The sequence below is a fragment of the Gymnoscopelus microlampas genome (genome assembly GCF_963454915.1).
Source record: "Gymnoscopelus microlampas genome assembly, chromosome: 10".
In the NCBI taxonomy this organism is placed as follows: domain Eukaryota; kingdom Metazoa; phylum Chordata; class Actinopteri; order Myctophiformes; family Myctophidae; genus Gymnoscopelus; species Gymnoscopelus microlampas.
Window position 1 is genome coordinate 31,465,230 of NC_139947.1, and position 27,019 is coordinate 31,492,248.

At 43.2% G+C, this 27,019-nt stretch overlaps 1 protein-coding gene across 1 annotated transcript in view; it reads left to right on the forward strand.

Moving 5' to 3' along the window:
* phactr3a (phosphatase and actin regulator 3a) overlaps positions 1-27,019 on the forward strand; it is a gene marked incomplete at its 5' end in the record, with an annotated part of 43,236 nt that continues 16,217 nt past the window's right edge. Inside the window, 3 exons of the mRNA XM_084068518.1 lie at positions 1-112; positions 22,918-23,082; positions 25,942-26,109. Coding sequence (XP_083924644.1) covers positions 1-112; positions 22,918-23,082; positions 25,942-26,109 — 445 coding nt within the window. The remainder of the gene's footprint in view (positions 113-22,917; positions 23,083-25,941; positions 26,110-27,019) is intronic.

The following is a 27,019-nucleotide window of genomic DNA, read 5'->3' on the forward strand; positions in this document are numbered from 1 at the left end:
ATGGCTACATCATCAGATGGACTAGATGGCTGCTGTACTCTGCAACGAGGCAGATCTCAAAGTGACCCGAACATACTCACCGAGGCTGGCATCGATTTGGTCCACACCACAGGTAAGATAAATATTTATCTTCCCGATATTTTTTTGGGATGCTATATCATGCAATGTTTCACCATTGTCGCTCGTTTGGTGATGGATGCAGCGGTTACCAAAAGGCATCCTTCGCTGCTCTGAAACATGGCATGGATGAACTTCAACCTGGTGTTTGCACCTTTTTCTTTTTTAGCCTGTACATCTACATAAACGTTCAGATTTCAAATATAAAGTGCTTTCACCATGACCACGGATGTTTCAATTATTTACGGGCCTTAAAAAGTACCCTTATCTTCGTATTGTTCAATAAAAAAAAACATTTTAATCCGATTGGTGGCCATTTTCTTCGTATTTTCTCCATGTGCTTTCAACTACGCGACCCTATTGGTTGGGAGGTGTACTGCACTGTGATACGTTATAATTATATGAGAAAATGGCCACCGTTCGGATTAAAATGCTTTTTATTGAACATTACGGAATATACCGGTACTTCTATGGGCCGGTATATAATTGTAACATCCGTGGCCATGGGGTAAGCACTTTATATTTGAAATTTGAACGTTTATGTAGGTGTACGGGCCAAAAAGGGAAAAGGTGCAAACACCAGGTTGAAGTTTGTCCATCACTGTCATGACAGACGACCGTCGCGTGATCCATGGCTACGGGTTACCAAAAGGCACCCTTCTTCGCTACCAAATGGGATGGACACCAATGGATAATCAGCGCATATGCTTCACACCGTTTGAAGGAAAATAGGCTAGCTTGCCTTGCATGGGAGATTGGAATACTGAGACGCAAATTGAAAAGTATTGTGTTATAGCATCTGTTTCCATGAATGAATGCATGCCCCTCCAGAATTCAGCGTTAAATAAGACGCCTGTGTAGGCTATATAGCCTGCAAGCAAAACTGCACTTGCAGCCATAACAACCCCATTGGGTTGTTATGGCTGCAAGTGCAGTTTTTCAATCAGCATTTAGGCCGTTATAATTATCATTATTAATGCATATAACACCGGATTGTGCGATTCCCCCTTATTATTTGACCATGTGGCGTGGTCCATCATTCTCAGGGTGAATGTCTAGACGTACCAGTGTATCTGCTCTGTTATCGGATCAGAACATTCACCGTGCACTTTACACTACTACACGCACAGGCTGCACACTGTGCACCGCCAGCCTTCATCATTCAGGACTCAGGAGCCACCGTGATTTCGGTTTTTAGGGCTTTTTACTCTTGCCCTCGCGTATCTCAGCATCCTATAGCCCAGTGGTTCCCAAACAGTGGGTCGAGACCCATTTGTGGGTTGCCGGTCCATTTTTATGGGGGCGCGAGAAAATATCCCCTTTATTTTATTTGTTTCCTAAAAAAATTTTTTCTTTTTTTTTTTTTATCTAAAACGTTAATGAATTTAAAACAAATTCAGACATTTTTCAAAAATAATTTCATGAATAAATGCCAAAAATCGAAGAAATTCCATAAATTCAAAAACAAATGTTTTAAAAGTAGTGAAAATAGCCACAACATGTGGTATTGTGAGCTTGTAGATATGCTATTTTCACTAGTTTGGGTCACAGGGAGAAATCAAATTTATCTTTTGGGTCTCGGACTAAAAAGTTTGGGAACCACTGCTATAGGCCTAATGCCTTGCATGGTCACTGCGCATTGACAGCATTTAGCTGTCTCCAATGCCATGCCGAAGAGAGAGCACACAGTGCCATGATCAATGTCCCTGCCTTCCACGTGATGTATAGGTGCAAAGACCTCCAATTCCATGCAGCCACGCACACATACCAGGGAATCGATTCAGCATAGCATGGAGGCATGGTGGAACATGCAGGTGTGCTGGACCAACACAAGCCCTTGTTTACAGTAGCATGTAATGTCTCACTGGTCTACTTGTCATCCATATTATGCATTAAGACATAATGAATTCATCTTACACGTTTCAGTCTAATATACATGATAAATGTTTCTGACCCAAATTACTGTCCATTATGATAGGTAGTTATTGTGTTGATAATAATAAGCACTATGTCTGCCCTGTAGTACTGTACTTTAGGGCTATTTATACTCAAACTGTGTGGGTTTTAGCACCATTCACTGCTTTACACCTACACTTGAAAAGTTGTACACACATGAAGGGCGCTTGAGTGAATGATTCAGAAACAGAAAAAATGGTATTCATTGCTCTATCGTTCTCTAATGAGCCTGTCGTGTTCTCCCCGTCTTTGAAATAACACCTGTCTGCACTCTGCACTCATCAACTGTCCATAGCACATTCCTAATGTTGGGCCCTTGCTGTTCTTAAGCCTCCTATGGCTGATTTAATTCACACGTGCACTGGATGTGATAATGTCACGCCGGGCCGCTGTCGCACCTGATTAAACAGCACAGTAACCCTGACAGGACTGACCACACGTCCCCGTCAATGGACGCTGAACCCATACGGGAGGTACGACCATCGAAAAGCAACATGTCGCGACTCACACTCTTGATTGTGCCCGGTATCAGCACCTAGGACCATCAATATGCCATCTACCACACATGCAAAATACCACTATGGCTTTATAATGACAGATACGGTAAATACAGTTGTCATTGACAAGGACAGTGTCAGTGTCTGGTGACCCAAAGTACACATTGTCCACCCCCTTCTGTATGGATCATCACTGTGCTTGTGTGTGGGGTGCTAGTCTTTGCCAAAGGATTACTAAGCCTTTTTTCCCTCCCTTCAGCACAGTGGCCTTTTGCAGCTGCAGTGGCTGACACTGTATTCATCCACTTACTCAACACTGGTGTGAGAGGAGTCAATAGGAACACAAAGACACAGCAGTGGGAACTATTGCTGTGTATCTGGCCGGCATTTTATCTTGTTGACGTTAAAGGTTGAGCATTTGTCGTTCAAAGGATTTGTCTTGAATAGCGCTGTTTACGTTCAGTAGAACAGTGTGTGTGATTATTGGTAAATTATGTGATAAATCTAAGTCTGACAGCAGTAAATACGGTATTAAAGCTCCCCACTGTTTGATAGGTTTGTTCAGGCAAGGGGCCTTCTTAGATACTCCTGCTAATAAAACGTCACTTGAGCTCAAAGTGGCCGTTAGTCAACACAAAGTGTCGAGTAAGGTAATGGTGCGGCGAGGACACCTTGAAACCTAGGGGACAGAGTCAGTGCCCAGGCGGGGCTGTTCCTGTGGCTTTATTCCAGAGAGATTCCTGTATCTTTAGTATCACCACAGCCTTTGTACACCGCTCAGGAGAAACTGGTGTTTATATAGAGTTGGAAATGGTTGCATGCTGTTGAACTAAAATGATGTATCACTGATGTGCTGAACACACAAGGTTAATTCAATTATGATCTGTGCCAATATGTTTTAATTATATAATTACATTAAATTAAAGATTTAGGCCTGTATAAATACTTTAATATTTTGCAACTGTGATGAGCAATAGTGTTGTGCTGGCCTCAGCAACTGGTGTTTGTGTGTGATATAAGTGTATGTTGTTGGGGTGAATGGTTATTTCATTGCAAACTCTGCAAACCAATATCCACTTTAAATTTGGGAAAAGTAGGAAAGGATCGCATTTCCAGATCGTTGTCCACACTCGTTTAAATAGCCGATCTATCCTAATATACAATAGAGAGTGGCGCGCATGCGTGGCTGTCTGCCTCGCCAGCCTGATTGTGTGTCTGCGTCTCCAACAAGTTAGGTCTGTGCATCCGTGGCTGTCTGCGTCTTCAAGCTGTTTGTGTGTTAGGTCTCGCTTAACTTTCGGTTTGCATGTTGCAGTTTGCTTTCGCTTTCGATTTGCGTGTCGACACAAACACCCGTGTTGCAATGAACGTCAACACGCTCTGCTGTCTCTGTCTCCGATGTGCGACCCATGCTACTAGACGGGAGCCCCGCGCAGTGGCTAGATGGAAGGGCCACGCAGCGGCCCAAACCTCTAGTAACTTACAGCTTGTAGATTGCTTGTAGAACAATCTTTTAGCTTCTTTCTTTTTTTCTTTTTTAAAAAAAGTATGTCCGGGGTTCAATCCCCAGCCGAGTCATACCAAAGACTATAACAATGGTACACAATGCCTCCCTGCTTGGCAATCAGCATCAAATATTGGATTGGGGGTAAGTTCCTGTGACATGTTATAGCGTCATGTCCAGGGGGTGTACTTGTATCTAGCTGCCTCATGCTACAGAAACAAATAGATAGTCTCCTGACCTCTGGGCCACATGGCTCAGGAACCGCTGGTTCCCAAGGCTAATTACTAACCACCATAGATGAAAACAACAATAACAAACAATGAAGTGTTGCAGTTCAAAATCTGTTATTTTACTCGCTCAGCATCATCTCTTAAGGTTTCATTGTCATCCTCCCTCCACCCATCTTGATGATAGCTTATAATCCTCTCAGATCTGACACCAGCACCGTCAGCACAGAACACATGCTCTGAGAAGAGCACACAGGATTTTACTGTGCAGATATCAGTGGAGCTCCCTAATGAAAAAGGAGTTATCAAATTCTATAAACCGTCCCATGGGCCCTTGATGATGACTCAGCCTTACCAGAATAAAGTATTCTGGGCAATGCCTTTCCCCTTCTTCTGAGTCATTGATGAATAAAGTGGTGTAAATCTGACTCAGTGTCTGTCTTGTATTACGTGCTTCCTGTCAATCTTTTCCGCCCATTTCTTTTGAACTTTCTCCTGATGTAGTCTTTCTGCCAATTCCCACTTCTCCTTGTACCATAGTCACTGCTGTGCTGTCTGCAGACCCCTTCTGGTTGGTTCATTAAGTAGGGTGTAGACGAGCTCGTGCCACCTCTGATACACATGAAGTTGCCAGCAACTTGTTTTCACCTGACTTTGAGAAGCTTCTCCAGAAGGAAGTAATGAGTGCAGTCACAGTGGCGCATACTATTCTTCCAGTTCAGCTCTTCACTGAACAGGTGCTCTGACTTACTAACCTGTAGGAGTCGCTATCATTAAAACTAAATAAACAAGGTCTGAGTCATAAAAGGCTTTAACAATATCTGGTTTAAAAAAAAGAACACCATAAAAGCTATGATGTGTTTTAAGACACATGATACTGTAGGTAGGCTAACACTGTTTTTGTTACACGGTCGTTAAGCCAAGTATAAATGAGCCATAAGCTGCTCAAGGGTTCAGCATAGGCCCAATCACCTTTGGTCGTAAATCTAGATGTAGGGGTAGCCAGCTGAACGGAATATTTCAGGCTGTCCCCTTGTTCATTTCTGTGACGAAGGCAAATCAAGATGATAAGAAGCTTATTCCAATCCAATAACAACGTAACACACACCAGACACTTTCATTAGGTGCCGATCACAGAAAATACAATTATAAAACAAACAAAAAACATGTTGGGCGCTCCTGCTCCATATGCATTTTTCTCTTTATTTGAATATCTTCTTCAAGATCTTGAATAAACGTCATTAAATAAAATAAAATAAATGCATATGGAGCTGACGTGCACACCACATTTGATCTCTGTTTTAAGAGAGCCTACTGTGGCTCTACATAAAAACAAATGGATGTATGTGCAGATGATCTTGTATTAGGGATGTTACAAACCAACTATATATTAATCAACTGTTAAGAATTTACTCAAATGAATCAATTAAACAATTAATTGAACATTCCACGGTTCTGATTTCCCAGCATTCATTATCGCAAACAAAGGCTACATATTATCTGAGCAGCTCAAAATGTTCTTATCCACTAATTGTTTAACCGCTACCGCTTTCCACTGTGTTGTCATGGAATATACATTATTTTATTCACGTATCATTTTGTTTATAGGGACAATAAGTCGAATTGTGTAAGGGTAATTTAAACACCAGTATTTTCAGGACAAAATGTTTCAGCATTGTCTCTCTCAGGTGCTACTTGTACTATAGTACCGTAAATTCAGGTTCTCAGGAAAATCACTGCTTATCAGTTAATAGATGATCGATCGATAAGGTGAATCAACTATCGATTAGGGATTTAATAGAGGATTTGCATCCCTATCTTGTATTATGCATGTATTGTCCCCCTCCTTGTGTAAACACGTGATCATTTTCCAAAATCTTCATACACATTGATACTGTATATCAAGCGTCAAAATTATCCCCCTTGGGATAACACGCGTCCAATGATGTGAAGAGATGGTTGATGTGCACATTACTAGAGTACGCGATCTGACTAGAATCTCATTACAATTTCATGAAAGAGAACCTGTGGCTTTGCGGATCTTACTTGCAAGCAGTGTTGATATCCAGTGAGGGAAATGCATTCACTGTACTCTGTCTCTTTCACACTCCAGCTGGCTGCCAAATAAGCTGCACGGTCACTGCTGTTAATAAACTCAAATATATCCCTGCCTGCTGACGTGAAGTCACACCTTCCCTGTGGCCCACTGAGTTGACAGTTGCACTGATCTAATGTGTGTCTCCATCATGTAGGATCTATCTATCTATCTATCTATCTATCTATCTATCTACGTATCTATCTATCTATCTACTACAGTATCTATCTATCTATCTATCTATCTATCTATCTATCTATCTATCTATACACACGCACGCACGCACACACACACACGCGCACGCGCACACACACACACACACACACACACACACACACACACACACACACACACACACACACACACACACACACACACACACACACACACACACACACACTCACACTCATTCAGCCTCTAATCTAGGTCCTTCACGTATCATGTACCACCTCTCCATCATCACTGGTTTATCTGTTATGCATTCATTTTCCCAGTGGCCCGTTCCCACTCTCATGGGTTCCTTCAACCTCCCTTTGTGATCTCAGCGTGTCTCCCTGGCTCTGCTGTGCCTCTCACAACGGCAGCAGCTAACTCAGGAGGGGCGACCCGCACCACACTGGCACTGTATGCCATGGCAGGGTAATTGATGAGCCACGGGCCGGATGTGACTCATCACTAGCTTGGCTAAATGAAAAGAGCATGGGCGCTGAACAGAGGGAGGGAAAGAGCCAGTGCTGCTTGAAACCCCTAGCTCTTTCTACCTGTTTACTGTAAGGTGATGTGTTTTATGTGGGCAGTAACATTTATACTGTACAAATAATCTGGAGGAGTAAGGATGATGAATGGGATGGATACATGGACATTTGGATGGATGAATACTTGAAGGTTGCTAGAAACTTGGATTTGATTGAGATTTACAAGAATCACATTGTAAAGGGTGCATAAGCAGGATATCAATGGATATGAGCTTCACTCTTGTCTAGTGGCCTGGCTGCAATCACTCAGCCCTTGTCTAAATGTACCACTTTCAACCTGGCATTCCTAATTTGGGCATGTCATTATAGGCAAAATAAATAAACAGACATGTTCAAGTTCACAACTTATGTGAGCTTGTAGATTGGCTGTTTTTTTTTAAACATTTTTGAACAGGGTTTAAGTGGTAAAGGTTTAACACCTTTACCTCTCTGTTGTGATTCATACCTCTGTCAGATCATGACCCATCTGTCATGGCCAGTCTGAAGGACCAATGAGAGTCGGCAGGGCCACCTGTTAGCAGTGGCTACAGGAGGGCTTCATTTCCTCCTTTAGTCCTGAACAAATATGGCAAGGCAAGCACACTTCCCTGGAAAAGGTATCTTGGTTTTATAATAACATACCTTGCTGTCAACAGTATGAATGATTTTTCTTATTTCTTTTTTTTGTATTAATCAATTTACTATCATGTGTACAGGTACATGGGCATCTTGCTTTTTACCTCACTTTTATATATGTATTTTTATATGCGGTTTATTAGCTTTTGTGCATTTGTATGTATTTTGCTCATGTTACTTTTGTTTTGTTTTGTACAGCCCTTTAGGAAATGCTTTGTGATACAGGGCTAATCGGTTAATCAGTTGTTCCTAGGCCCATACTTAACCTTTTTTTGCATAAGTATTCTGCCTTTACTATAATCTGTTCTGCACACAGCACACTGTCATTTAATGTTTAATCACATGTAATGTTTCGAGGCAGATACTCCTCTTCATGATTTTGGTGGTAAATATTGCTACAATAATAATCAAGGTTGCTGATAAGGATAGCAACCATCAAGGCATGGTCGTGGAACTAGAGGAGTTCTTCTATAATGGGTGAAGCTGAGTCTTGGAATCCTAGTTGGGAGGAGCAACCGCCAACCGTTATTTGTTAGGTTTAAGAAACGTGGAAGTCTAACCCATGACTGCCTTGGCAAGGCAGAGTAATGGCTTTACTACGATGGTTATGTGGCTGGCTTGAAATCAGCACATGGGGGTTCAATTCCTCTCTTTCTCGTTAGGTTGTTCAAATTTGAACAAAGGCTGCATGGCTCTGATGCCTGAAGAAGGTCTTGGACCGAAATGTAGCGTGTGAGTAAGTGAAGACAGTGCAGGTGTTTTTTATTCTTTGGTTTGTATGCGTATATGCTCCAACAACACACCTATCGCAGCGATTCTATCAAGGTGTGCAAAAGACTTTGAATTAACTGTAATCTGTTTGGCCTTGCCCCAGACAGACAGACAGACAGACAGACAGACAGACATGCAGACAGACAGACGGGCAAAGTCATTTACCTCATTAGCAGAGGTAAAAAGCAATCATTTTGTACATTAAGTGCTTTTCTTCAAAGTGGGCAATAAAAAGTCTTCATATACAGTACACTCACTGACTCACCATATCTGTTCCTCCCACGACTTTCTCTGATTTGATCCTAACAGACACAAATGGAATCCTGGAAATGCTATATGAATATGAATATAAGAAGATTATCTGCATCTGGATGGTTCACCGAACCTAGTTCACTGTGGGAACCCTTAGCCTGGGACCAGACGAATCTGCGAGTGCAAAAAAAAATGGCACTCTGTGATTTGGGTCTGGCACCGCTCCATAGAGAATCCATTTCCTGCTCCAGAAGACGGGGGTAACCAATCAGGGCCCAGTATTCGAATATGGGAGACAGTAATTGGTAGTTGGTTTGTAGGTCTAACCAATTGCGTCGAGCCGCCTTGGAAAAAAAACGTCCTCACAGAAGCACCAGACTCATATCCACGCAGTGATATAGTCTGTCTACGCCAGGCTAGGGAACCCTGTGGGTTGTTCAGCTGGCCATGAAAAAAATGCACAAAAAAACACAACGGTGACAGCAACATCTAGAGGCCTACATCATCTCTGGTCCCTGGTGCATGTTAGAGCAGATTAGGCATTTGACAGCCTGTAAGCCGTGTGTGTGTGTGTGTGTGTGTGTGTGTGTGTGTGTGTGTGTGTGTGTGTGTGTGTGTGTGTGTGTGTGTGTGTGTGCGTGTGTGTGTGCGTGCGTGCGTGCGTGCGTGCGTGCGTGCGTGCGTGCGTGCGTGCGTGCGTGCGTGTGTTTGTGCCGGTGCATGTGTTTGCGCTGGTGCGAGTGTCTGTGTGCACAAGTGTGCCCTGCCCTGTACAGTACCTGTCGGTGTGCATATGCACTCATGCACCTTTGGTTTGTATGTGTATGGACATGCTACAGAACCAGTAGCCTACATGTACGTCTGCACAAGTTGAGCAGACAGCCCTTGGAGACCAGAGAACTAGGACCCGAGCAATTTTGAACACCTGTCAGATGCTTCAGCATTAAGGCACCAGGTAATGGAGCTATTTAGCCTTTAGTTCAGGTTAAATGGAGCTCAGGAACTCACATGCTGCGTGCTCCTTGGGGCATTGAAACTGGAAAAATACAGAAGACCTGTGTAGGAAAAAGAGAAAAGAAAGAGGATAGCGTAGGTACTAGGAGAAAGAAGATGAAAGGAGAGGAGATTGAAGTTGAGAGTAGAAGGAGGAAAGGCACAGTAAGCAGAGCAGATAGAGAAGGAGAGGAGGTGGCATGTTTTGTTAGCCAAGAAGTTGTCCTAATTCCTATAACTGGCCGTGGTAAGATGATGGATTGTCGTGGTGGCAGACCATTAACAGTGAAGTGTGGCCTGTGCTTTGGACAGCCTATGAATCAGCAGCAAAATTCACCTACATTTCCTGTTGATTCTGTTACAGGAGTTCAAAAGGATGCAATTTAACAAAGATGGCTGTATTTCCATCAATGTTCTCTTCAGTCATTTCACTGATTTCGTCCCTTTTCTATTAGCAGATTAGAAATTAGGCTGCTGGAAGGTAAATAAGCATGCACACACAAAGCTGAACATGCACACATACGCACGCACGCACGCACGCACGCACGCACGCACGCACGCACGCACGCACGCACGCACGCACGCACGCACGCACGCACGCACGCACGCACGCACGCACCACACCTGCTCTATACAAGGCCATTGTCCCTCCCTCTCAGCTGACCTGTGAGATTCTGTCAGTGATAGATGCAGCAGGCAGAGGGTAGCCTTCTGGGCCCCATCCCCTCTAAATGCTTACGCCTGGTTTGGAATGAACATAAGGGAATAGAGAAAAGAACACTTTAGAGCAGGGTCAGAGGGTGACAGAGTTGGGGAAGGGGAGGCAGGGAAAACAGCAATGTGCCGGAGGTAGCCTGCGTGCACACACCACTCCAGAGTTGGTTGCCAACATTGAATCACTGCAGTGAGAGTGAGAGAGTGGTGAGAGGAGGCCCTCCTTGGAGTGACTGCCTGGCTGATGGGCACTTACACTTTATTGAACGTATCCACGAGGCCCTCTCCAGAGATGGGTAAATTAAATACATAGATCGTATGACAGGACAAGAAGGAATACAGTATAGTGAAAAGGAAATGAATCAGGCCTATTCATTGTCTCGCTGGACGGCGGTGTGGGAGTCGGAGCACCTGTTTGTACTTCTCTTTTTATAGTGAGAGGAAGAGAAACCGAGAGGGAGGGTAGAGAGCAGAGCATCTAGGAGTGTCTGTGAAGGTGTAGAGAGTGAGCGGAACTGATTTCAGCACCGTGGACAGCGCCCTTGCTCACAATGCAGTGAGCCTGCTGAACTCAAAGGCAGCAGTGTGTCGGGTACAGATAAGTCTTGCCTGGACTACAAATGCCTTGGCTCAGCTGGGGTTTTGACCAGTCAGCGATGATGTTAGGCTTTTGTTCTTTTCCTTTTTTTACCCTGAGAGATAGCACAGTGTTTTGTCAGGAAAGCAGCACCTTCAGATACAGCTGCCCAAACTGCATGTTCATGAAATCCACAAGCTCCATTAAAAATGCTATTGCAGTTTGACCCCTTTGTGCCCCGATTGGACAGCGCAGGCTCCAGCCGCCATAGCCAGTGGTACATGGTTTATGATGATGTGCAGCAAACATCTTCTTCTTCAGCAGCGCTTATCCTACTATTCTTCTCCTACTACTACTTTGCTCAGACCTGTAACTCTACCATTAGACAGTATCGTTTTCATTACCTCAAAGTCCCAGCGGCACAAAGCTGCTGCCTGCATGGAAGTCTGTGGACAGAAGGACTCCAGTCAGAGGTGGTGCTTGCGTGTTGACGCACAGCTCATTGCAGACAGTGTTTCTGGGGACTAAGCTTCAACTACAGTCACTCCCAGCCCACATGGATATGATCCGCAGCCAAATACATATTAATCAGGGGGTCCTTGACCACTCGTGTAGTGTGCCAACAGTACAGTGATTAGTACTTTTTCCCCCTGTGCACCTCCCTCTATCGTTCCTGCCTAGAGACCAGCATGCTCTCTCCTCCCAGTAGAGTGGAGAGGGACCCAATGAAAGGGAATTGCCTGCAATCCAGTGTAGACATTCACTAACATGTACACACACACACACACACACACGCGCGCACACACACACACACACACGCACACGCACACGCACACGCACACGCGCGCATGCATGCACACGCGCGCACATACATGCACATACATACACATGCATGGTCACCACAAACTTACACACATGCACATACAAATACACATCATAGGTGCACACATGGTGGGTGCACTGTCTCATACTCTCCTTCTCTTTCTCTGTCTAACACTCTCTCGGCCATGCACACAGTAAGTATGTTTCGTATAAGGCTGTCAGCCATTGACCTAAATCAGTGGAAATAACAGGAATAAATTACACCCCACACCCTACACCTGATCCTATAGTAGCTGATGGAGTCAGAAACTGAAAACTAGGGTTGGGATCCGGAACCGGAGGAACCGGATACAACTTTGAGGAATCGGTTTTCATCACATTTAGAACCGTTTCTGGAACCACTTTATCACACTGTCAGGGATGTGGACTTCACATATGCTATACAATTACAATACCGGTGGTTCTCAAACGTCTTAATTTCAGTGACCTCCATAATTCTGAGAGGGTAGGCTACAAATGGACAAAATGGTTCAATTTGTAAATGGTTCAAATGGTTCCACAACGCATGACTGTTTAAGCTACAATCCACAAGTTGTGCAAGTGTAACAACTAGGATTTGAACCCTGTTCTCCCGCATCGGAAACCAAATAAATACAGTACATCCAAGAGGTGAGCCCTTGACCAGAGGAGATATTGGGTTTAGGATCTTCAAGCAGGGCTACTTGTTAATGTCAACCAGTATGTGTCCTACTCAGGTGGCAAGCATCTGGTTTTTAAAATGTAATCTTGAAAACTTTGAAAATAGTGCTTAAGAGGTTAAAGCTAGTAGGATTGAATCGCTTTTATAGCAGCATTTGTCAGTAAGAAGCTGAAGCTGCCAATTGTAAGACTAATGTGATGGATTGCAAAAAAAGAAAAACACATGCGACAGACAGGGCAAAGCAAGACTTCCATTACTTGATTAGAGAGCTTTTCTAGCCTGACTTTATACGGCAGGAACTTAGCACTTTGTCTGAAACAATGATTCTCAACCTGTGGGCCGGGGCCCACTAGTGGGCCGTGAAGATATAGCTAGTGGATCCCAAAATAATTGCCAAAACACAAAGATTTTATTGATAATGTGATTGTGATCTGATGTCTCCAGCAGGTTCACAGAAAGGCCAGGTAGGTTATTGTGGGTCCATTTGGTTCCATTTGTACACTCTCAGAGTTATGGGGGTCCTTCAAAATAAGACAACCACTATGCCACACTAAATGGAACAGAGCCTTAATTAGTATCATTGGTAACACCTGTGAAGGAAGTAAGGCAGGGGCCCAATTCATTCCCAATATGGCGGCTGTGCATAGAGCCTATTGGGTGGAGATTCTTCCTTGGGCTACTGGGAGTGTGTGTGCAGCGGTGCTTCCAGCAAACTTTGAAAGCCAATCGTAGTCAACCGGAATAGATTCCGAAAAATGTGACAGATCTTGATCACATGACTACAGAGATAAGGTGTACCAATTTGGTTTGGACAAAATTGGTAGGAGTAGTAGCAAAATGGCGTTAAAATTGTCAGGTGGAAATGGGCGTGGCCTATTTAAGGAGTTGCGTAGTGATCCAAGGATAACAATTATTTTGATTGTACGATGACCTATGGCCGAAACGTGAATCGGCCTATTATAGCGCCACCATGGGGCCGATTTGAACTTGGTCTAGTGGGAATGTGCGTGCCAAGTTTCACGGCAATGATGATTTGAGGCATTTTGTTCAAAACGGGCCACTCCTGCAAACTTAAGAAGCCAATCTTAGCCAATCAGGATGGAATATGAAAAATCGGACAGATCCGTCTTGATCACATGACTATACAGATAATCGATTTATGTGATGTTTGGACAAAATTGTACACAAAAATCGGCAACCTGGTGGTAGGCCGATGTGAGAATTTTGGGACAGAGATTTTTACTTTGGCCTCCAAAGGGTATGCATGCACAGTTTTACACCGATCGGTCCAACAGATTTTTTTTTTGTTCTCTCCTGGTGCCGCTATAACAGGCCGATGTGAGAAATTTGGGGCAGAGGTTTTTACTTGGCCTCCAAGGAGTGTGCGTGCACAGTTTCGCACCGATCGGTCCAACATTGCCTGAGATTAGCTCCACAGACGGACACGCGGATGGATAGGGGCGAAAACATAGTCTCGGCTTGGTGGAGACAATGACTGATTTGAGGGTGAAATGTGTAGAGGGTGTGTGTGTGTGTGTGTGTGTGTGTGTGTGTGTGTGTGTGTGTGTGTGTGTGTGTGTGTGTGTGTGTGTGTGTGCGTGTGTAGAAGGTGCGTGCGTGTGTGCGTGCGTGCGTGCGTGTGCAGCTGTCCACACATATACACCACAAAAATGTTCTGTTCACGGGTATGTCTATATTTGAGTATACACTACGTTTGTGTGTTCATGCATACAGTATGTGCACATGCATGTGTGTGTGTGCTTCTTTGCTCTGTGCACTGTGACTATCGACAAGCAATGATAATGGACTATTGTGGATAGATACAAAACCACATAATGGTGATGGAAACATGATGGAAATTGCCTTTAATTGCTGGGAAGGGATTACACGTGACAGTCTCCCTATTTAAACTAGTGTGGCTTTGGTGGTCTATCTGGGAAGCCACCCACTAGTCCTCATTCTCAACACCAACATATGGTAACAAACAAGGCCCTCGGGTGTTTCCGATTGGCTGCTGGCCTCGCTGACATCATTTCACTCTCTTGGTGCCAGTAGCCCCCACATTAGTTCTTAACAGTTGTCTGTAATCACTCTGATGACTTTGTGGCTTGACCTTTTTATTGCCTTGCAGCTTTACACCACAGTACTCTTGACTTTCCTGAAAAGCATTGAATGGCCCTAAGGATAAGCAAGATGTTTTATCAGTGGTTGTTTTGGTGTTATATGTTGGTGGAGCAATCTTTATGACAAGACTCCATATGATTGAAATTCTTGGTGCAAAATAGAGCTTCAACTTTTTTTCTTTCTTTTTTTTCAGGCTTTACTGCTTTTATTTATAGTACAGTGAAAAGAACGGAAACAAGGAGATAGATTAGGGGAGTGACATGCAGAAAATGGTCTGTCCGGCACAGGAGTCAAAGCGGAGACTCGCTGTCAGCTATCAGAGCCTACTGTATTATGGTATGCACCCTAACCAACAGCCCTAAGCTAGTAAGCTTTAACTTTTTAACCTTTTGTTAAAAAGGGTACTTTTGTACCAAACTATTTAACGTACAGCTCCGCAACTTAAAAAATGGTATTGTGAACTGATGGCAATGAAATTAACTGAATGAAAATGTACGACAACGTCTTTATAATCATATAATCAAGCTATATTGATCAGCAGTTATCATATCATATCAAAACCATGCCTAAGGACAAAATAATGTTCAGACTCAAGAAAAATGTGAATGTGTGCATCTGATCTCAACAGTATAAGACAAACTAGACAAGTTGTTCAGAGACAAGTTGACTGTGAAGACTTCCAATCATCTGGCCTCTTCTTCACCAGAAGAAGGTACAGATAGCCCTTAAACCAAATATATACTTGTTGTTCTTTTCATCGAGTGACATGGTAGTACGACAAAGTCTGAATAAGGCTTCCGTTTCCTCTCAATCCTTATAGTCCAAGTTTCACTCTGTGGCTCTTCACTACTGGACACTGAAGGAACAAGTTTCTCATTAGCGCTCTTCTGCCAGTTTAGTTCCCATTCATTGCTGGTGTAGTATCTTACTCTTTTACACACTTTATCTCGCCATCTTCTTCTGCCTCCCCCTTCTCTCGCCTTCTGGGCCTGTCCCTTCTGCTTCTCATTCCACTTTGTTCTTCTCTTCTCTCTTGCTAGTTAGTCGTGTGTCCTGACTGTGGAAGGGAGAGGGCCCCCCTCAGGCAGTGGCTCTTGCACAGATGGCAGCGCAGTTGCAGTGCCAGGGGGGTAAAGAGAGGAGGTTAGCTGGCAAGGCAGCGGGTAAGAGAAGGTGTCTCGTTCAAGGGCATGTTGTCAGACGCCCTCTTCTTCTCTCATGCGGTGGACAGTGGGGCGAGCGGCGCGCTGAACTTTAGGCTCTGTGGGATGTAGAAAGAGGGAGGGCTGTTCTGGTGTTATTTATAGCTATGATGATGATGAGGCCATTGGGACACACATATAATGCTAGTGGAGATATGTTTGTTAAAACAGCAATGACAGCAATGCTGTTTTGCTGCGATGGTTGATTTTTTTGAAGGCATGATGACATGCGGCACTTAGAGTGAAGAGACAGACAGTGGCGGTCCTGGCTATTTTGGGGCTCTAAGTGGCATTGTGCAAACATATTAGCCTTATGAAAACTGCTGTAATGACCATTACATGTAAGTGCTGCTAAAAAAAAAAAAAAAATTAAGTTATTGTTTTTAAACGGGGCCTGCTGAATCCATCATAAATTGCTACATGTTATTCTAAGTGCAGCTAAGTGAAATTTCAGCCGAGTGACAGGTAGGCATTGAAGTACTACCCCTACTTTGTTTTAAATTCATATCCAATTTTAGCTTATTCATAGTATAAATGGTACAAAGCAGTAAAAGCATTCATGATGGCATATAACTATGTTTAGCTTACTTTTACTGCTTTTTTAGTTTTCTTTCATGTTTTTGTCACAATTGTGTACCTGTTGGAGGGGGTAGGAGCATTTGGCTTATTTAAGCATACAAAGTTCCTACTTACTTACAGAGAGTGTGCCCACTGTATGCCAGAGGCTTGGCTGCATATAGTCTATTCAAGTCTTGTCAAATAAAGTGCTACCCAATAGACTGTATTGTTAAAGTTTAAATGGTGAAGGTCAAATAATATGTGAAAGATTTTTTTTTTTTTTTGACAATTGCTTTTTTGGCAGACTATGCTCAGATATGTTTCTACTTCGCAGTGAGGAATTAAATATATTGTATTGATTTTGTTCTGTGTGTGTGTGTGTGTGTGTGTGTGTGTGTGTGTGTGTGTGTGTGCGCGCGTGCGTGCGTGCGTGTTTGTTTGTTAAATATTGTCGACTTTGTCAACACCACTAATGATGTGACAATACATTTGAGTTTGAGTTTGAACTATTGAGATCGACATTTAAAAAAATGATTACCCAGTTAAACTCACAAAACTATTGCATTTGTGCCACCCTGCATTCATGGCATGATCTGAATAGGTCGCATAATGATATAAGTCAGATTATACACCAATTCTATGTGATTTTCATTGTTGTCAAAGTGTGGCCTTTATGCTGTAGTTCTACTTGTGCATGGCTAAAGATTATCTCAAAATATAACTCCCTGCCGTTTGTAAAGCACGTTGTTTTTGCATTTCATTTTTGTCTCATTCATTAGTTCAAGAAGTCTCCTGGAAGATAATTAAATGCAAGTTATACATTTTAACTTAAATCAATGTTTCTTATGATGACAGTAATTTCCCATCGATAAGCTCAGCTGAGCGCAGCTCAGGTAGCTAGAAAGAGTGTCAAAATAGCAGACCTTTGTTCACAGTATACTGTACAGTACATGCGAGCGACGGTATTCTGTTGTCGAATGTGCTGACAGCGTGGTTAAACGGGGTGGGGTCCCTGGTGACACACAGACATGCTACAGAGCTCAGTTGGAGGCAACAGTAGCCTACATACTTACTGAATAACATTACCACAGTACACAGTTTTCCCCACCAAGCCATGCTTTACTCTACAGAGTGCAATTAACTTGTTTGCTCTTTGTAGAGCGTATTTACATGTATACGTTCGTTCATGCATTCATGCACAAGGTACATTAAATACCTCAGTTCTTTTTCTGCTGGGAATATCAGCTTTAATCTCGCATGAAGCCTTTAAATACATCAAAAAGCTTACAGCATTACAGTACAGTGCGCGTAAACTTGTGTTGGTGGGGACTGAGGGCATTACAGCAAACAGACTAATGGTGCTCTGCATCAACATGACACATGGATTTAATAAATCCAATTTGTATTAGCATATTAATTAGAATAGCACAGCACCGCCGCATGGTTTCCATTCATGGTTATCTGACACACATTTCACTACGCCCTCATTTTGTGGTTACAAAAAACATCACCATGTGCTTCACCCAAATCGCGTCCCTCACCCAGACTCCTGTCATTTTCTCTGAACCACCTCCCCTTCTTTGAAAAATGGAGAGTTATTTGATATACATTATAAATAGCTGCGCCCTGATTGGACAAGCACAGGTTCTCCGGCAAGCTCTTCCGTATAGCAACAGCCCCCTCCCACATCTCTTCTCCTCCTCCTCCTCCCCCTCTTCCTCTTCTCCCCGGAATCCCCCCTTTTTTTCCCTCTCTCCCCTCCCTCTCCCCTCTTTCAAATCGCAGACAGTCCACGTCCTCCTTGCTGCCTCACCCCTACCCACAATGCACCGGGGCTGGTGTGGTGGCCGTGAAGGGGGCTTCTCTGCTTCCTCTCTCCTCTCATGCCAGATGTATGCTTCGTGGTACGACGGTGTCGCGCGCGTGAACATAGCCGATGTACAAGCCCACAACGTGTGCGCTTGTAGATCGGCCGTGTTCAGCGTGCCACACCGCCGTGCGACGAGGCATAAATGAGGCTTTAGCTGCACACACACTGCCTCTCTGCTCCTGCTGGCTCTCACTGCTGCCGCAGCATCTGGATGTAGTCGCCATAGCAACAGTGGTGGGCCTGACCCCTCCTCTCTTCCCTCTTGCTCTCCCTCCATATGCACACACTACCACACACACACACACACACACACACACACACACACACACACACACACACACACACACACACACACACACACACACACACACACACACACGCACGCGCACGCACACGCACACACACACACTCCCCTCCACCCATCCTCCATGCCATAGTCTCTCTTAAGCTTTTTTCTTCTTTCCCCTCCGCTATGTATTTCTCTGTGACTGGGCCGGTTTCCTTAAGGCTTGACCTGGATTCTAGTGCTCTACTGTACGTCCACCATGCTCTCTCTGTGTGTGTGTGTGTGTGTGTGTGTGTGTGTGTGTGTGTGTGTGTGTGTGTGTGTGTGTGTGTGTGCAGGTTGAGACTCAGGTAGACTGCCATGCGGTCAACTGACCCGTTTCCAGGCAGTTTTAGGGTCAAAAAACTAAACAAAACAGAGCCGAGCATCCTCCCTTATCTACCCAATGCTTTCATGGTCTCATCACACTATATTTCTCTCCCTCTTTCATCCCTTCCATCTGCCTCTTACTGCTGTCTGCCTATGTGCTTGGGGGAAGAAGAAGAAGAGGAAGAAGATGAAGAAGAAGAAGAAGAAGAAGAAGAAGAAGAGAAGTGGGAAGACACGTGCATGAAAATAGGCCTGCAACTGTCAATTATTGACAGAATAAAACGTGTTTTTTTTATCAACAGATCAACAAGACATTTTAATAGATTTTTTATAATTGACAAAATTATTCTGATCAACAGCTTAAGCCCTATTTTATAATTTGTCGTACAGTACACCGGAGTTGTGCAAAAATAGCCGATCTACAAGCCCTCAATGCTTTGGCTATATTCACTATTTTTGAAAAAAAAGGAGAATAAAGAAATCGATTAAATTGATTAGTCCGATTAAGTCCGATGCACCCCTACATGAAAAGGAGTAGTCTGAACCCCACCCTCTCTCCTCCCTCACTGCACTCAGCAACACACCCGGAACCAGACTGCACATCCCTCCCCAGCCCCTTCCCTCTCCTCTAGAAAACCAGCTCGCCTCCTCCTCCTCCTCAGCTCAATTTGTGAACAAAGATTTCCAGCGCCGTGGAGGCACTTGACGTCTCACACTGACGTATGCAGCTCTTAAACACTGTCTATTTATCGTACGTGTCCTTCTTGATTAGACGCGGCCGCACAGGGGCCAGTTATGCACGTTGATTGAGCTGTACATAGGCCCACACTCTCGCCTGTCTGCTACATTATGAGTCACACAGCCTTCATCATCCACCGAAACCCCAGGTTCCTTTTGCAGGGAGAAGAGTGTTGTCTTCTTGTGATTAAGTGGTAAGGGTTTGCAGATATCTCAGCCAGTTGAAATAACATGCACGGTGCTCCTAAGCATTGCATAGATTGTGTACAGAGCCTTTCCTTTGTTTACTCGCTCTCTCTCTCGGGCCAGAACGTCGAGAAACACGTGCACAAACACGAGACGAGAGAAAAAGCCTGTCAGACAGACTCAACCACATCATAACAACCACCACCATCGTTGACTGGGGATTGAACAAAGGAACATGATTGACGTGCAACCGTACACAGCAATATCCAGAGTGTTAATTTAACTTGATTTAAAATGGGCTCCTTGCGGGTCAATCTTTATACTCTCAGAGACAAATTAACGCTCTGGATTTTACTGTGTAACTTATTATTATTATATTGCTTATTATAGCATTATGATACTTGTTGCAGTACCACTGACTGCAGAACTATTCTGTCTCAAGTCACTTTTCAAACCCAAATCCAACCCCTTTGTTTACTAGGCTTGTTTGCTGTTCCCATCCAGGTTTAATGACTTAACCACTTTCAACATGATTGACATCCCTATTTTGGGCATTTCATTATCAGACGAAAATGTTCAAAAGGTGCTCACAACGTGATGTGTTGTGAGTTGTGTGAGGACCGGCTATTTTTTGCCATTCATTGTACAATAAGTGGTTAAGTGCTGGGGTCAAAGGACGTACTTGCACCTCGCTGAGGTGTGGCGAGAAGTGAAGTGGACACGACAATGAAATGATCAGAGCGGCCTTCATGTCACCAGGCTGCCTGTTACACTTCTTACTGGGGGACGCAGAGAGATTGGCACACCTGTTGGCAGTGGTGTCAAGTAACTAAGTACATTTACTCGAGTACTGTACTTAAGTACAATTTTGAGGTATTGTTTTTACTTTACTGGAGTATTTCCAATATTCAATACTTTTACTTCTACTCCACTACATCGCAGAGGCAAATATTGTACTTTTACTCCATGTGATGAGGACCGTGTTAGCGGTTGGAACAGTACAGAGGCACTTGTAGTAGGGTTTAACCCGAAGGTGTATTTATTCACAAAAACATGACAAAGACATAGGACAAACACCAAAGCATGGTAGGATCTAGCTTCTCACCCTAAGCTCTCCTCTAGTGAAATGGCAGCAGCATTTTATATCCAGCTGGCACTAATGAGCATGGATTTAAACCATTTGACTACACCATTGACGGGGTGTTTCTAAAACATAAATACCTAACTAAACATACAGTAAATACATGAATATAAATAGCCTTAAAACACACAAGTATTACAAGTCTCATTAACTACACAGGTTATTCAATAATTCCTTCTTCACACTACAACATCATTTCCCACTCACACCAGCACATCATAACCCCCCCAGCTATCCTAATATGGTCCAGCCCAATCATGCTGACTTTGGGCAGTGGTGGCCTAAAGGTTAGACGAGCGCCCTCGTTGCCGGAAGGTTTCCGGTTCGAATCCCCGGACCGGCAGGAAAAATCTGGGTGGGGAAGTGAATGTTCACCACTTCCCCAACACCACTGAAGTGCCCTTGAGCAAGGCACTGAACCCCAACTGCTCCAGTGGAGCTGCGTAGTGGCCAACAGTATAAGACTGTGGTTGTACTAGTCAGCTCCCAGGTTTTAATGTGTCTGTCTGTCTGTCTGTCTGTGTGTTTCTATGTGCAGGGCGTTGCTGAAAATGAGCACTTGTGCTCAGCTACTACCCTGGGTAAATAAAGAACAAAAAAAAAAAAAAAAAAAAAAAACACACAGGCAATTGTTAGGCATTCAATCAGACCTTAACAATAAAACTTATATTGCACCTCAACCATATTGCACCTAGTCTCTATTGCACTTATTACACACATTACACCTGCCCATCATGATTGTCACACTTTAGTCTCCCCAGGTGGAACTTGTTGGCTGAGTGGCCATCTCAGTCAAACAGGAAACAAATCGAATGTATTCAACAATAAAATAATGACTGTGCAAAATATGCTGTGCAAATTACTAAAGTGCTAATACTTTGTGCAATTAAATCAACTCAGGGTTTAAAATACATGTGCAACATTAGTAACAGAGGTCCTCTCTGTTACACGCCACTACAATTATTTTAGTTAGTTACTAGTTACTTTGCAGATATACATTATTATATTATAAAATATACATTAACCACGTTAGCCCTATTTTATACATAGGCCATTTGAAAATAGACGATTTACGAGCTTGTAGATCTGCTATTTTCAAACATTTTAGTACTTTTACTTTTGGTACTTTAGAAGTGTATTTTGATGCCAATACTTTTGTACTAAGTAACATTTTGAACACAGGCCTTTTACTTGTAACAGAGAATTTTTATATTGTGGTATTGCTACTTTTACTTAAGTAAAACATTTGAGTACTTTTTCCACCACTGCCTGTTGGCCACATGGGAAAGGTGGGCTTTTGTACTTTACAAGGCTCTGTGTATTCTTACAGGACGCATAAATCGGGACGTTATACCAGCAGTGTTTGTTTTGGTGTGTCGCATACAGCATGGTTGCATAGCTAATAGGATGCATAGGGACATAACATTCTCAAGGGAGTCCGCCATGATTCAATCACATCTTTGTAATTGAATCAGTGTGCACAGATTCCATCATGGTTTATTCAGTGAGGTGGACTTTGTAATGATGTTCTTTTTTCTCTCTTTCTCTCACCTATACTTTCGCTCATCTCCACATCCTCTCCCCTTTTCCCCTGATTCTCTGCTTTCAACCTATCGTAACCCCCAACCCTCTTTCTACCCCCACCCTCATTCCCATCGTACTCCTTTTTTTCTTTTTACCCCGACCCCCTCTGCCTCCCCCCTCCCCCTGCTCCATCTTAATCTGACACCTCTCCTTTCTTTCATTTCCTCCATTTTCCCCTTCCTCAACACCCTCCTCTCTCTCTCTCTCTCCACCCAATCCTACCCCTGTGTCTGGCTCTCTCCTCCATCTGTCTCCTGGTTGCAGTGGAGGCGATGGACCAGCAGAGGGTGCTGAGGACGGGTTGCCTGGTGTCGGGGGTCCACACTCCACCCATCCGACGCAACAGCAAGCTGTCCACCCTGGGGCGTCTCTTCAAGCCCTGGAAATGGAGGAAAAAGAAAAATGAGAAACTCAAGCAGAGTGCCACAGGTACTGTGGGAGACTGTACTGGGATGGGTAGGCATGGTGGTGGTGGTGGTGGTGGTGGGGGGGGGGGGGGGGGGGGGGCGCATACCTTCAGAAAGCTGCTAGGTGCGTGTGGTCATCATGAGTGCCTGTGGATGTGGAGGCAAGTTGCAGACTTCAATTACAAAAAAAATGATCAGTAATTGATTGTAGTAAAAATTATCGATTTCTGGTGAAAGTTGTCACATCCTCTGCCTCTGCTTAGTCTGTGCCAACACGCCCATTCGCCCAGTGCCCTGATGACTACTTGGTTTCACCTGTGTATTCTCCTCACCTGTTCCCATTCCCCATTCAGTGCTTAGTCTATATATAGACCCTGTGTTTGCCTGTTTGGTTGCTGTATTATAAGTTTGCTTAATGTGTCCGAATGACACTTCCCTTGTTGTAAGGTGAACCTAAGTTCTTCAGTAAAGTACCACTAAGTTTATTCCTCGTTTCCTGAGTCCTGTTATTCTGCATATTGGATCCTTACCTGGTTTTCAAGAGTCCTCACAAAAGTAACTGAACTTTCGTTTTTTTCCTTAAAATAACGGAATTTGGGAAATTAACAGATCTACAAACTCACAGCGTTTTGCGACAGGACATGTTGTGAGCTTGTAGATTAGCAACACTAATGTACGACGAAGCATTAAATACACCTAGTTAGTTATAGTCAATTATAAAAGATCGATTTGAATTGCTTTGCGTTGATTCGTTGATGTATACAAAATAAAACAAATGATCAAAAAACGTCAATTATTCGATTAATTTGAAAAGTTATTGATAGAATAATCACTAAGAAATAATTGATAGTTGCAGCCCTACAAACTTCCTCATGCGGGTATGGATGGCTGTCCACTTAAAGGAGTAGTTCACCCAAAAAATTACTTATTTCCTATCAATTACACACCCCATGAAGTATTGAATTCATGAAGATTTTTTAGTTTTTGTCGCATTCCTAAGCCAATAGAATAATAAGACCCTAATGTATCTGGTAGGAGACTCTTTGTGTATCCTAACGGATACATTAGGGTCTTATTATTACCATCAAATTATTGGCTCAGGAATGCGACAAAAACAAAAAAATCGCCATGACTTCAATACTTCATGGGGTGTGTAATTGATAGGAAATAAGTAATTTTTTGGGTGAACTACTCCTTCAACTCGTCAGCATGCAAATACAGTACAAAGTGCACGTGCAAGAATGTGCATACACACTCTCAAATACAGTACATGTATTCCCTTTCACAATTCAGGTCAGGTATAATCAGTGGTTATGATCAAAAATAAATGGCTGCTCATGCTCCCAGTCTTTGAATTATGTTCGTTCCCATCAATTTATTATGACCCTGGTGAGCTGTTGCCAACATTCAGGCTATTTCCTAGCCTTTAACCCATTAAGACCGGGAACGCATCTGTCATTTTAAGATTTCTTTGGCTATTCAAAAATAGCAGATATACAAGCTCATAGCACCGCACAGAGTGCCGCGCTATGAGCTTGTAGATCTGCTATTTTTGGAAAAAACTTGAAAATGTGTGCAAATCTTTGAATATATATATTTTAAAGCAAACTTTTGTAACTCAAATCTTTGCTTCTGGAGGTCTCTGGAAGAAAATATTTTACAAATGTTCGCTTTAAAAAAATATGTATTCAAAGATTTTCACGAAAATGGCAGATCTGCAAGCTAATAGCTATACGAGCTTGCATATCTGTTACTTTTGAATAGCCAAAGAAATCTAAAATGACAGAGATGCATTCCTGGATCTAATGGCTTAACAGACAGCTAGATCTCCATGGGAAGAACGCTGTAGGATAAATGAGAACCTTTTTACAGTAATTGCCACTGAGTCAGTCGAGGTGACTTAAAAAAAAGTCCAATGACCCGGTGCATGAGGACATAACACCTTAGGGAATTGGTCACCTACTTCACTGTACAGGAAAATAGCTGGAGACCCATCTAACTCGAACTGTAAAGGTGATTGTGGAGATGAGTTGTATGAGTGCCATTTAATGCTGTTTTTGCATTACATATGCAGGTATATATTAGCATAGTGGTGGAATTGCAGTTTGAGGTGATGGCCTCTGGAGGTCTCTTTAGACGGCATAAAAGATAATGGTTGCATTTATCCTTATACCGCAATTGGATTGCTCCATTTGCATATTAAATTGTATAGTGTTTTATGCCTGTACATTCTATAGTACGGACTTTTGATTTGGGCCTCATGAGCAGTGGGGTGGAACAAGTACATGGTTTTACTTGAGTAAAAGTAGCAATACCACAATATAAAAAGGATCTGCTACAAGTAAAAGGCCCATATTAAAATGTTCCTTGATTAAAAGTAGTGGCATCAAAATAAGTAATAAAATGTGTCAAACTCAAAATCAAATATAAAAAAAAAAATACTGTAGCAGATCTACAATCGTGTTGCATGCATTGCTTGTAAATCTGGTATTTTCAAATAGCCAAAGTATAAAACGGGGCTTAAGCGGTTAATGCATATGTTTTGTATTAATAATCAAAATCTGCCAAGTAACTTGTAACTAAACTAGATGATGACTAATGCTAGGTTCTTGGTTTACCTGTGATCCTAGATTACTGAGGCACTACACTGTCTCTACGCATTTGATGTACAATATGTGTTTAGATTGCTTACTGTAAATCGCTCTGCATAAAGAGCGTCTACTAAATGCCTAAATTGTAAAATAGTAGATGACTCAAAGTTTGAAGCATCAAAAAATTGAAACACTCAAGTAAATGTACTTAGTTATGATGAGTGACTTTTCTTTTTGCACTGTATGCAGCGATTAAACCCACTATGTATTCCTCCCCTCCACCCCCACAGATGTAGCATTGTCCAGTGGTCTCCTGTGCCACGACCACGGCTCTCCCTCCCACGGCTGCTGTTCAGATGGTACGGTCCTACTGGGGGGGTTCGGGGGACCACTGACTCCCGTCCGACAGGTCACCAGTGTGGAATACCTGGGCCCTGATGAGGACCACCCCCCTCAAGGTAGGACATCCCAACATTCTCATATAGCTATAAAGGGCCGTTCACACTTAGCACTATACCTAATATACAGTATGTATATAACTATAACTACCGTATAACTATAAAGATATATCATTTCGAAAAACTGAAGTCAAGTGGATGGCAGGGTCAACTATAACAGCGACAAAACGATATACAGTTATACTGATGTGTGATGCAGAGTTGCGCATATAGCGTAGGCCAGTGGTTCTCAAACCTTTTCATATCAAGGACCCCCAAATGTATATATATTTGGCCACAGACCCCCCCCCCCCCCCATCTGAAAATGTTTTGTGTCAGGGACCCCCAGTGTTAAAAGATTATCAAAATGATTCAACATGGCCCGGACCGATGTAGCCTGGCGTCGCGGGTTCGGGTCACGATCCCGACGGTCTGTGCTGCATGTCACTCCCCATCTCTTTCTCCCCATTTCCTGTCAGCCTACTGTCCTATCAATAAAGGCATAAAATCCCCCAAATAAATCTTAAAAAATATATACAAATAAAAACATTCAAACATTGTGACGAGCTGTGAGCTTGTTTATCTGCTATTTTTTGAAAATAGCAGACCCTCTGGAACCACCTCAAAGACCCCTGGGGCTCCCCGGACCCCACTTTGAGAACCACTAGTGTATAGGCAATACAGCGTCTATTTACTGCATAATGTAAAGGTATGAATCCATGTAACCATTTGTCAGTCAATAGTAATACAAGCAATCTACACAAGAAGCTGTTGCTTTGGTAGATACAATTATACAGTACAGAGAAGTTAGTAGTGTTTGAATCACATGTTCTATGTAGGCCACTGGTTCTCAACGTGGGGTCTGGGGACCCCCAGGGGTCTGTAACTCGGAGAGTGTGCAAACAGAGTTTGGATTTTACAGTGTAGATTG